The sequence below is a fragment of the Mustela lutreola genome, chromosome 11, assembly GCF_030435805.1.
Source record: "Mustela lutreola isolate mMusLut2 chromosome 11, mMusLut2.pri, whole genome shotgun sequence".
In the NCBI taxonomy this organism is placed as follows: Eukaryota; Metazoa; Chordata; class Mammalia; order Carnivora; family Mustelidae; genus Mustela; species Mustela lutreola.
The window spans coordinates 95,062,802-95,075,950 of record NC_081300.1 but is presented as its reverse complement, the minus strand read 5'-3'; the positions used below and the strand labels follow the sequence as shown (position 1 = coordinate 95,075,950).

Genomic DNA, 13,149 nt, shown 5'->3' with positions numbered 1-13,149 from the left:
CCCGTTTCCTGGGCTACAGCGGGGTCCTGTGGGGGCCCGAGGAGGGTGGTGCGCTGCTTCAAGCCGGAACCCGGGCGTGGCGGCCGCGCCGTGGAGCGGCCGGGCTCCCGGACTTAGTCCCGGGCCACGATGGCCAGCGTCCACGAGAGCCTCTACTTCAACCCCATGATGACCAATGGGGTGGTGCACGCCAACGTGTTCGGCATCAAGGACTGGGTGACGCCGTATAAGATCGCGGTGCTGGTGCTGCTGAACGAGATGGGCCGCACGGGCGAGGGCGCCGTCAGCCTCATGGAGCGGCGGAGGCTCAACCAGCTGCTCCTGCCGCTGCTGCAGGTGAGCGGCCCCGCCGGCTCCCGCTCATTCAGCAAACCTTGACTGAGCACCTGCTCTGTGCCGGACACCGCCCTGGGCCTGGGGGCACGAGTGTTCAGCCCGCACTCTTGAAGCCCGGGAGGACCTCAAAAAAAAAAAAAAAAAAAAAAAAAAAAAAGGAGTTAATCCACCTGCTAAGGACGAGTCCTTATTACTCCATCGACCAGGCGCTCTACATGCATTTTTTTTTGGGGGGGGGGTTCATATTTGTTTCCAGCATTTCTCAGCTGAGCGACAGGGGGAGGAATGCTTTTCCCAGACCCTCGTCATCTAGGGCGAGGGGCTGCACGTAGTCCTGAGCGTTGGAGACGGGCGAATCGAACGGGCTTCCCGAGGACCGCAATTACCTAAAACGAGCAGCCGACCTTGAGCACTGAACCGTTGGTTCAGCCCTTTCCATGTTTTCTTTCATTTCGCAGACTCGGGGGATAGCAAGTCCCGAAACCTCGTTGGGTCTCTGGTTTCTCTCTGTAAAATGGGGACAGTAAGAGAGGCTCTGTTTGGGGAGGGTTGTGTTAAATTGGATTCTGCTTCACAGTGTGTGGCATATAGTAAAATGCTGAGTGTTAGCAGTTTTCCGTTTTAGTGTGTTTTCATGGGTCATGCACCTTTGATATCAGTTAGGGTTCTTCTCATTTGTATGTGTGATTTTATGATTGACTCTCCCCTGTTAGACTGCTATAAGGGCCGTGTTCTGTGCTACTTTTGTTCACTCTTGTTATCCCCAGAGCTTAGTAGAGCACCTAAGTAAAAGTGTGGGGTAAGTGAAATGGGATATACCCTCTCGTGGCAGATGGGTGGACTCCCGGGAACCGGGAGGACTTAGGAAGTGGAGTGTTAAGCTGGAACTTGAAGGATGAGTAGTTGTCTATTGAGCAGTGGTGGCAGAAACAAAGATCTGGGGTCCTGGGCCCCCACAACAGCAATATGCTTGATAAAGGGTTTGGGTTTTTGTTTTTTGGGGTTTTTTTTTAGATTTATTTATTTGAGATAGCACGTGTACATGCAGAGGGAGGGGTAGAAGGAGAGGAAGAGGGAAAGAATCTCAAGTAGACTCCCAGCTGAGCTTGGAGTCCAATGAAGGGTTCCATCTCAGGACACTGAGATCATGACCTGAGCTGAGACCAGGTCCGCCACTTAACTGACTGAGCTACCCAGGCACCCCTAAATGGCTTTTTAAAAAATACATCACCCACGGGCGCCTGGGTAGCTCAGTTGGTTAATCGTCTGCCTTCCGCTCAGGTCATGATCTCCAGGTCCTGGGATGGAGCCCCACATTGGACTCCCTGCTCATCGGGGAGTCTCCTTCTCCCTCTCCCTCTGCCTCTCCCCCTGCTTGTGCTCTCTCCAAATTTCTCTCAAATGAATAAATAAAATCTTAAAAAATATATGTATACATTTTATACGTAAAAAATTTATATACATATATAGCCATATATATATATATATATAATCCGTATTAGTTGGGGGAGGGTACTGCGGACACAGATTAAGTGGCTTACCCAGTTGGTTGAATACAAGACTGGGGTCTCCATTACTTGTAGCTCCCAGTCCTAGCCACATTACTGTTATTACAAGTGTATTTTCCCCATTATTGAAATAAAAGTCATTATATTGTAAGATTCAGTAATAGAAGAAAGAAACAAAACAGTACTTGTGTTTTAGCTCCCATCAGACTGCCTTTGTTCGTGCTGTTTTTTCTGTCTTAAATGATCCTTTGTGGTTCTTTGGTTCTTGTGGTTCTAATGTTCCAGTCAGACTCCCAATTCCTTTGCTTAATGTTTGGCTTTAAGCATTAGTTAATTTTTAAAAACCAGTTAATTTTTAATTACTCAACTAACATACAAAAATTTATTGTAAAAACTTCAGCTGATACTAAAATTAATGGAGTGAAAGGTTATGGTTCTTCATGTCATCTGGTCCTTTTGCCTCAGAGATTATCACTGTTAATGTTCGCTCATTTAACTATTTATGGAGTCGCAGGTCAGAATAGAGCTTTCTAGACATTTTTTAAAATCCATGTGTATATAAATAGGTAGAAGCATATGATTGTAAGGATGTATTTGTATCCTTTTAATTTAATTTTGCTTGAATTAAAAAAATTTTTTTTTACAAAAATAAAATTTTATTCTATAGCTTACTCCTTTCATTTAACCAGTCTTGGAGAGCTTTCCATGTCAGTACATTTGAATAGAGCCACCCAATTATTTTTAACAGCTACATTGTATTCCCCAATAAGGAAAGAAATATAACTCCTAATTTTAATGTTAAAGTAAGTTTATAGGGGCACCTGGGTGGCTCAGTGGGTTAAGCCTCTGCCTTCAGCTAGGGTCATGATGTCAGGGTCCTGGGATTGAGCCCCACTTTGGCTCTCTGCTCAGCGGGGAGCCTGCATCCCCCACCCCTGCCTGTCTCTCTGTCTTCTTGTGATCTCTCTCTCTCTGTCAAATAAATAAATAAAATCTTTTTAAAAAGTTTATAACTTATTATAAGTTATGGATTAACTATTGATGGACTTACAGGTTCTTTTCAGTTTTTCTTCGTTTCAAACAACGCATGCCAAACATACCTTCCCCCGAAGTGGAATTGCTTCCCACATCTAAAACTGGCATATATAGTGTCAACTTACTCTCCAAAAAAGATTCAGTGTTTGGTTTAAAACCTCAGTTAGACTGTAATCTTCTTGACAGAGAAGGATGCATACTCTTTGTCTCTACTGGTACCTTTTACGGACTTGGGCACATAGTGTCTGCCTACTTCACAAGGTTTTGGGAAGGATCAAATGAAATTGTTTGTGAAAAATAGGACACCTGTGTTTGAATAATGTTTTCCAGTTTACAAAGCACTTTTCCTTTTCTTACTCTTTCTCTGTCAGGAACAAGAGAGATGGTTACGATTATCTACATTTTGCTGATGAAGGAAACTAGCTTTGCCATGATTACAAAATAAAAAGGAAGGAAGGGCAGGTCCTTGGACTACAGAGTCTATGCTTTGTTTCCATTTTAAACCTTTCCTCCAATGAACCGAGAGTGCTTTGCAAATCTGATGTATTCCTTTAGCATTTTACAGATTGGTTATATTTGTGATTTGAAATTTCACATTTGGAATACCTGTTAAAGCAGAGGGGTTGATAAATGAATTCATGTTTACTCTTTACCATTTTCCAGCTCTTAAAATTTATTGGTAACCCCTCTGTCATCTTTATCCAGGGCCCAGATATTACACTGTCTAAACTGTACAAGTTAATTGAAGAATCTTGTCCCCAGCTGGCAAATTCAGTACAGATCAGGTGAGCTTTCTTTCCTTCTGTATATGTGAAAATACGTTTATGTAGATGAAAATTAGAAAAATGTACAAGATAATGAATTCTCTAAAAATATATCTTTGTTACTCTCAATTTTCCTAAGTACTTTACTTCTCTTTTTGAAAAATGGTTAACATTAAACATACTGTTTCAAAACTTATTTTTCTGTACAGATCTACCTTGTTCTTCTTAGTCGTTGCAGAGAATTACATTTTTGCTGGCTGATCTGTTATTTTGACACATTTTATGATCATGAAAACATGAGCAGTGATGCTTTTTAGAATAATGAGAGTGATATTTTGGATTGTCAAGTTTGTTTTACGTGCCACCATTTTATATGAATATCTAATTTGCTTTTAAAATAGCTTTATTGGGTATAACTGTGGAATGTGAAACATGAGAGGATGTTCAGAGGGACTTCCTAAAATACGCACCTCAATTTTCTCATTCAGAATCAAACTGATGGCTGAAGGCGAATTGAAGGATATGGAACAATTTTTTGATGACCTTACAGATTCTTTTTCTGGAACTGAACCAGAGGTTCACAAAACGAGTGTAGTAGGTATGACGCTCTTTTAAGGAGAGCAGAGAATGTTTTCATTGAAGTGAGCAGCTTTCTGAATCACATCTATCATGACTCTGCCATTTCTGAACAAACACAGTGGGGTATTGGACACGTTTTAGTTGGTATTTCTTGCCTTGCCATTGTATCCTATGTTTATGTAACTATCTTGTGGAAAAGCATCTTCTGTTTTGTCTGTAATAGTCCCAACTATTAGCCTGGTCCTGGGGCCTTTTAGGGTTTCAGAGCTGTTTCTCATAGTTCTCTGGATTCCTTGTCTGCACCACACGACTCTAAGTCAGGGTCACTATTTAAACTTTTATGAACAGAAGTGAAGTAAGACTATATCATTGCTATAGTTAATAAGGTGCATACATGAAATTTCTTGAGGCTTTTCTATTGGGCTTATATCCATACTTCATTCGGCTTTTTTGTGGGATAGTTTTTATGTCATTCAACATCAGTTATTCCATGATCTCCCGTGTGCCAGGATCTGGACTTACAGGATAGATAGGGACCTTCCTCTTGTGGAGATCGCATGCTGGTAGGGTGAGGCTAGATGGTGACAAGTAAACAAGTAAATAACATAATTTCAGATAGTTCCAGTAGCCACGAGAAAACATTTTGGATGGCTAAAGATGATAGGGTGTGGGGGCAGTGGGGTGAGCTGGGGACTGAACCCTGTATAAGATGAGGAAACCAGTTTTGTGAAAGATGGGGAAAGAACATTCTGGGAGGAGGGAATAGCAATTGCAAGTGTCTCTTTTTGATTCTTTTGCAGGCAGAGTTGCAAGAAACAGTATCAACATTATGTAGCCTGGATTTTAGTTAATGCCTTCTCCTGTGTATTTTCTAGGTTTATTTCTGCGCCATATGATCTTGGCCTACAGTAAGCTTTCTTTCAGTCAAGTGTTTAAACTGTACACCGCCCTTCAACAGTACTTCCAAAATGGTGAGAAAAAGACAGTGGAGGATGCTGACATGGAACTGACCAACAGAGAGGAGGGCGAAAGAAAAATGGAAAAAGAAGAACTTGATGTGTCTATCCGGTAATTTGGGTTTTTTGGGTAGGCATCCCTTTCCTGTGAAATAGTGTAATTACAGGCATAGTAAATCCTCATTCATTCAGAGCTCACATGCCACCCGCTGTCTTTTTGCCCCTTTAGATCTAAGAAGTTGACCCGTATGGGTTGCTTCAGTGGGCTTCTTGCCTTCTGATTTCTGACTGGGAGGCAGTAGTGGGCCGAGGAGAGTGGGGTCAGGTTGTTGATCCGCTGGCTCCCTTCCCTCAGGGCCATAGTGGACTGTCTGTGGGGTCACAGCTTCTATCAGGTGGTCCTCTCTGCGTTCTTGTGGGATCGGGGAACTAGGAAGAGGTTCCCAGGCCTGGGGTGTCAGGTTCCTCACTCACCAGCCCTGGGAACGGTATTGTCTCTTACAGCTTCTCTGTCTCCTGCCCGGAGTTTTATAAGTGGTCCTTTATTAAACTCTTCTCAGATCACCCCATCTGAATGGGCCATTTGTTTCCTGCTGGGACCCTCCCAGACTGATAGTGTTCCTTATGTCAGAGTGAGTTAAGAGTTGATTAATTCAGTGAAAATGTATGGCGTGCCTATTAAAGTTGAAGCAGAGGAGATGGCATGCCACTGCTCACCTAGTTGTTGAAGCTCAGAACCTCAGAGTGCCCTTGGTTCCCCCCTCTGTCACCCCGACAGCCAGTCCCTCAGCCCAGGCACTTGTTCCTCCACGGCAGTTTGGTCTTAGTTCACTTGTCTCCATCGCCACTGCTGCCCCTGCAGCCCCAGCGGCGCATCTCCACTAAGGCTAGACTTCTCGGCCTCCCCGCTGGCCTCCTTGCCTCCGCCCTGGTCTCCCTGCAATGGGTTTCCTGCAGCATCCAAGGGAGCCCCTGCGCACGTAAACCGTACCCTTCTGCCCCAAACGCGCAGCGACTGTTGTTGGTGTTCGGACCAGAATCCCAGCCCGTCACAGCCTTAGAGGCTGTGTGTTCTGGCCCCGTCACCCTCCGCCTCTTTCTCCTCACTCTCCGCCCCGCCCTTCGCGGGTCAGCAGCTCGGCCTGCTTTCAGCTCTGCTAATACTCCATGCTGACTTCGGCTCCAGCTCCGGCCTCATCACACAAGCCTTCCCTGAACACATCTCTGGAGTAATCTCCATCCCAAATACTTCTTTAGTTCCATCAAGGCTCTCCTTACGGAGTAACTTTTCACATTTATTTGCTTACTCCGTTGTATCTGTCTTCTGCCTTGGCACCCCTTCAGATCTAAGACCCCTGTCTGTCTTGCTTCGGGGCCTCTTTCCCAGTGCTTAGTGTACTGCCTGCCTGACAGAATGTGTCGGTGGATATGTGCTGGATGAGTGACTGCGAAAATCAACACACACAGCCTGTCGCCCGCACTGCCCAGTGGTCCCTAAAGCGCTTTTTACTGACTTCCTTCACTTCACTCCCTCACTTCCCCTCCCCCCACTTGTTACCTGGGATCACCTCCCAAGTAAACTGCTGCCGCTGGGAGAGAAGGATACACACGTGCGTATATACGTGTACAGTATATGCCATTACGTGTATACGTGTACATATATATGTGTACAGTATATGCCATATACGTGTATATGCATGCATATATATGTGTACAGTATATGCCATATCTGATCTCGAGGAGCCCAACGTGTGGTGAGGACGACTGGCATCACAGATCATCACACTGCAGCATGCTCAGAGCTCTGATTAAGTAAGCCTTGCCTGCCCTGAGGAGACCGGCTAAACACCGTCGGGGAATGGTTCGTTCCTAGAGTGGCCTTTGATTCCATGATTTGTTGAGCACATACTGGGCGCAAGAGCTTATATACCATTAAATACTTCCAAAATCTCACTCACTTAGAGCTGCTAACAAATGCCTCTCACGTAGTGGAGGCAGAACAGTGTAGGCTTGAGTCTGGCTCTGGTGACAGACTGCTGGCTTAGGGTTTCGGCTCCTCCACTTATCCTCTGTGTGATTCTGGGCCAGTTACTCACCCTCTCTCTCTCTGTGCCTCAGCATCCTCATCTGCAAAACGGGGCATCCCGTCCCCTCCTCAGAGGGGTGTTGCGAGCATTAAATGTCAGATCCATGTAAGTGTTTGGAACTGTGCCTGGCACGTAGTAAACGACCAGTGAATACAGGCGCTCTTTTTCTCTAGTTTCTCTTTTAGCTTAGCTGCCTCAGGAGTGCATCCAGGCCGCAGGGTCGTCCTTGCTCTGGCTACTTTATCTACTTCAGGTTGCAGAATGTCACTTCCTGCGAAATGTTAAAGTTCAGACTTATTTTGGTTTGCCTGTCTCCTAAATCAATCCTATGTAATTAGGTCTAACTGCATCGTTTTGCTTTTATCCTATTCTAAGAACATCTTTGTGTGACCCAGTGTATTTACTATGAAGGTGTATCGTTTCATGTCAAATCATGATGTTGTACACCTGAAACTAATGTCACATTGTGCACACTATACTCAAAAGAAACAAAGAAAAAGAAAAAAAGAAGAAGAAAGTCTACAGTGAATTACAATGTCTAAAAACTTTTTTTAGGGGCGCCTCAGTGGCTTAGTGTGTTAAAGCCTCTGCCTTCAGCTTAGGTCATGATCCCAGGGTCCTGGGATCAAGGCCTGCATTGGGCTCTCTGCTCAGTGGGGAGCCTGCTTCCCTTCCTCTCTCTCTGCTTGCCTCTTGACTACTTGTGATCTCTGTCAAATAAATAAAATCTTTAAAAAAATTATAGATATAGATATATAATTTTTATATATATTATATATCTATATATATAATTTTTTAAAAGGTTTCTTATTTATTTATTGTCAGAGAGCACAAGCAGGCAGTGTCACAGGCAGAGGCAGAGAGAGAAACAGGCTCCCTGCTGGACAAGGAACCTGATGCGGAACTCGATCCCAGGACCTCGGGATCATGACCTGAGCCGAAGGCAGCGGCTTAACCGACTGAGCCACCCAGGCATCCCTTTTATTATATTTTTTAAAGATTTTTATTTACTTATTTATTTGACAGACAGAGATCATAAGCAGGCAGAGAGGCAGGTAGAGAGGTTGAGCAGAGAGCCCGATGTGGGGCTGGATCCCAGGCCCCTGAGATCATGACTTGAGCCGAAGGCAGAGGCTTTAACCCACTGAACCACCCAGGCGCCCCCCCAAAAAAACTTTTTTTAAAAAAATAGGGGTGGAGAATTTTAAACCATAAGAACTGAGAATCAAATTGCATATATATTACAATTGTATGTCTTCCCAGCGATAAAACAGAATTTTTTTTTTTTTTAAGATTTTATTTATTTATTTGACAGAGAGAAATCACAAGTAGATGGAGAGGCAGGCAGAGAGAGAGAGGGAAGCAGGCTCTCTGCTGAGCAGAGAGCCCGATGCGGGACTCGATCCCAGGACTCTGAGATCATGACCTGAGCCGAAGGCAGCGGCTTAACCCACTGAGCCACCCAGGCGCCCCAGAAATGTTTTTTCACTTAAAATATACAATATGCAGAATGCTCTGTAATGGTTAAAAAATGTATACCAATGTAAATTTTCATAATTTTCCAGTAAGTGACATTTCTGGACCAAAAAAAAAAAAAGGTGTATGTATAGTTCCAGAAGATAGTGTACATATAGTAACTGAATTTTGTCACTGAAATTAAAGAGATACACTATTTAAATATTTTTCTTGGGGCGCTTGGGTGGCTCAGTGGATTAAAGCCTCTGCCTTCGGCTCGGGTCATGATCTCCAGGTCCTGGGATCTAGCCCTGCATCGGGTTCTCTGCTCAGCAGGGAGCCTGTTTCCCTCTCACTCTCTGCCTGCCTCTCTGCCTACTTGTGATCTCTCTGTCAAATAAATTTTTTAAAAAATCTTAAAAATAAATAAATAAATAAATAAATAAATATTTTTCTCAATTATCAAAATTTTTTGTCAACAAATGGTTTTACTTGTAATAAGATTTTATTTTATAGAATATATTTACATTAAAAAAAGAAAGAATATATTTACATTCATTTCTTGTTTTTTAAAGAGGAAAATTTTATTTTTTGTGATCTTTTGTAATGTTTTATTGCATTAAGAAAAGCTTCTTAATTTAGCTCATTTCTTTCTGTTTACTTTCTTTCTTTCTTTTTTTTTCATTATTGGAATGTTTTCAGGTCTCTTTTCTTCAGGAAAGTTATTTTTCTTGTCCTGGATATTTGTATTAAAATTAGAAAGGAGTGGGGCGCCTGAGTAGCTCATTCAGTCAAATGTCCGACTTGATCTCAGCTCAGGTCTTAATCTTAGAGTCGTGAGTTCAGCCCCACATTGGGCTCCATGCTGCGTGGCGTGGAACCTATATGAAATAAATAAATAAATAATAAAGCAGATTAGAGGGGCGCCTGGGTGGCTCAGCGGGTTAAAGCCTCTGCCTTCAGCTCAGGTCATGATCCCAGGGTCCTGGGATCGAGCCCTGCATTGGGCTCTCTGCTCAGCAGGGAGCCTGCTTTCTCCTCTCTCTTTGCCTGCCTCTCTGCCTACTTGTGATCTCTGCCTGTCAAATAATAAAATCTAAAAAAAAAAAAACCCACAGATTAGAAAGGGGAAAGAAAGCAATATTGCATAGCTTGCAAATCTCCCATCCCACAGTGAAATTATTCTTATCTGGATGGAGAAACCCAACCGCTAATTAATTGATTTTTCCCCCACTGTTAGTTTAGAAGAGAGGGAAGAATTATTTAGTCCACGGATGTTTATCATTTATCAAAAAAATCCCATCACAGAGGAGAGGGCATGCTGAAATTGAGCCTGTGTTTCATTTGCCGGCAGTTGCCAAGTGCCAGCAGTCAGGACCAGGCTGATAGGATTAGCCCGTGTGAGTCTGCCACGGAGGCTACAGGTCTGCAGGCTGCTGTAATTACAGCCTCCCTGTGCTCCTAAAAGGACCTAACAGAAGTAGAAATTCTCTGGTAATTCTTCCCTTGCCAGTGATTTAATATAAATCTCCCAGACTCATTAATTTATTCAACAAATACTTCCTGAGTGCTTCCTGTGTACCAGATACCATGGCAAGAGGCTGTGTCGTCACCAAGGGGAGAGGGCCTTGTCTTCACGGAGTCCTGCGCGGAGGGTCAGATAATAGAGAGGCAACTGATCATTAATGTAGTTTCAGAGCAAGGCATTGCCTTTGAGAGGAAACGGAACCCTCAGGTAGAGGGTAGAGAGAGAGTAACTGGGGTCCGGCTGAGGAGGGGCCCCTTAGACCCAGAGCCAGGTGATGAAGGAGCCAGGAGAAATTGCCAGAGCACACGGCATACACCCTGCTTCCAAGATAGGACAAGCTGCTTGTTGGAGGCACAGATGGAGGACTGTGGCTCGGGGAGAGGGGCTGCCTCATGCCCTCTGTTCACCTCATAAGGGTGAGGTCCTCGCTTCCTCCTTGAATGTTTAAAGATTTTTTTTTTTAATTTATTTATTTGACAGAGAGATCACAAGTAGGCATAGAGGCAGGCAGAGAGAGAGAGAGGAGGAAGCAGGCTCCCCGCTGAGCAGAGAGCCCGATGCGGGACTCGATCCCAGGACCCCGAGATCATGACCTGAGCCGAAGGCAGCGGCTTAACCCACTGAGCCACCCAGGCGCCCTCCTCCTTGAATGTTTAATAACCGTTTCTGTCCCGGTCCCTCGCTGCCCCTGCTTCTGTCAATATCCTGCTCAGAAACCTCGAAGGATTTCACAGTCTCCCCAGCTGGTGTTCAAGGCCTTCCACAGTTGACCTTTCTGCCATTACTTGCAGTTTCTCAGCTTGGATCCTTTATCCCGGTCCTGGTCTTGTCCTTTGTTTCCCTTTCCGGGAACACCTTCTCCGTCATCATTTTCTCTGCTCCTTCCCGGCTTGCAAGTGATTCTCCTCATTTCTCAGTGCAGAGTTCATAGTCACATTTGGCATTTATCGCTTACTGCTGTCTTCTCACCTGGGTGAGACTCAGCCTTCCCCAGGACTGGAAGCCTGTTCACACATTGTGTGGCCTCCCGCACCTAGACCAGGGTTTTCTGCACTGCAAATATCCAGAAACAAAACATAAAATCTTTGTTGATTGATTAATCTCGTATTTTCAAAATTTCAATGCAGTAGTAGATTTAAGACTTTGAGAGGAATTTCCAGACTCCTGAGTGTCTCACAAATGCCATATGCTATGTTCATATTAGAAACGTACATCTTTCCAGCTTTTGAGTGCAGTTTTATAAGGTTCATGGACTTAAATAAAGCCCATCCACGGACCCAGCTTAAGTGCCCTTGATTTCTAGCACTAGTAAGTCTAAAATTCTGTCTCAGCTAATAATTGGGTTGATAAGCAAGGTACACTTGAGCCCTTTTCCCAAATAGGTAGCCTTTTTCCTAAACTGAATACCCCTGTGGCTTCTAACAAGTTACTTTCTTCTGCACGTATGTGTGGGGCCCTGAGGAATCTGGAGGAGTCATTGACGGATGGTTTGGGCCATGGTGTTTTTACTTGCTCTCCCGAAGCATGTCACCTATGGTTACCACTGTGGAGGCCAGAACCGAATTCGATCTTCATTTGTGGGGACTGTACTTCCTTCTTTACAGAATCAGTTTGCAGGGGCACCTGGGTGGCTCAGTCAGTTAGGTGGCTGCTTTTGGCTCATCATGGTCCCAGGGTCCTGGGATTGAGCTCTGTGTCAGGCTCCCTGTTTGGTGGGGAACCTGCTTCTCCCTCTCCCTCCCCCTGTTGCTCCCCCTGCTTGTACTCTCTCTCTATGTCAAATAAATAAATAAAATCTTAAAAAAAATAAAAAAAGAATCAGTTTGCATTGATGCTGATTTTCTCTGTGCTCTACTGACTGAGCCGGCCAGGTGCCCTGATCGAGGAAGCGAGGACCTCACCCCTCTGAGGTGAACAGAGGGCATGATCGTTTAGAGGCTGATGGGCCAAGTATTGTGTGTCCAGTTTCATTCAGATGAATTCATTAATTCATTCAATCAAACCTCTCTCCAGCCTTTTTTTTTTTTTTTTTTTTTAGAGTTTATTTGTTTGAGAAAACACGAGAGAGGGGAGGGTCAGAGGGAGAAGCAGACGCCCCGCTATGTGGGGAGCCTGATGCGGGACTTGATCACAGGACCCTGGGATCATGAGCCGAAGTTAGACACAACCAAACGAGCCACCCAGGTTCCCTATCACTAGCCTTTCTGTATGCAGCCGTGTTTCTTCCAAGCCTTGGGTTTACCTTGGTTACGAGATATGTTAAGAGAAAAGGGCTTCTTACTGCCCAGTAACTGTTTTCCATTTGATAACTTGGCCTGAGAATTCGTTTTCCATTTCCCTCCAGGTCACTGTTGTGTCACTGATCTTTGTTAGACCTGGGTTGGGGCTTTCTCTTGGCAGCTGTAATGATTGCAGAATCTGATACACAGCCTTAGGGATTGTTAGGTAATATTTATCAGAAATGAAGCCAGGAGAATATTAGAGCAGTACCTCCCGAAGTGTATTCCGTGGAACACTCATGCTTCTTGAAAGTTTTGAGGAAAGGATTCTTTGTTCAATGAGTTTGCTCAGTGGTACATTAAACAAAAGTAAATAAACTTTCTTTCTGTTGGATTTCTCTCACCTGCGTCATGAATCTCCAAGCAAGATAGAGTGTGTAACGTTCCCCAAATTTTGTAACCTCAGAAGCATTTTCTTTCAGAATACCCATTCACATATCATTTACACAAAAGTTGGAGAACTGCTGTATTAGATGCAGAGTGCATCTAATGAAAGCATTCTTTATGAGTAAATATTGATTTTTATACTTCCCATCATCCTATACAGGAGTCCATTTCTTCAGAGTCTTGGGGCAAAAGGGTGTTATTACTCATATTTTGGTGTCAAAATAAGGCTTCACTC

At 44.1% G+C, this 13,149-nt stretch overlaps 1 protein-coding gene across 3 annotated transcripts in view; it reads left to right on the top strand.

The window, feature by feature from the left end:
- ANAPC5 (anaphase promoting complex subunit 5) overlaps nt 1-13,149 on the top strand; it is a 46,212-nt gene continuing 33,063 nt past the window's right edge. Inside the window, exons 1-4 of one of the 3 annotated variants that reach the window (XM_059139446.1) lie at nt 1-336; nt 3,585-3,664; nt 4,132-4,241; nt 5,098-5,290. In XM_059139446.1, the coding sequence (XP_058995429.1) occupies nt 130-336; nt 3,585-3,664; nt 4,132-4,241; nt 5,098-5,290 (590 nt within the window). In that variant the 5' untranslated portion in view covers nt 1-129. Of the gene's footprint in view, nt 337-3,584; nt 3,665-4,131; nt 4,242-5,097; nt 5,291-13,149 lie in introns of those variants that run through there. The other 2 variants (XM_059139445.1, XM_059139447.1) reach the window with 2 other exon arrangements.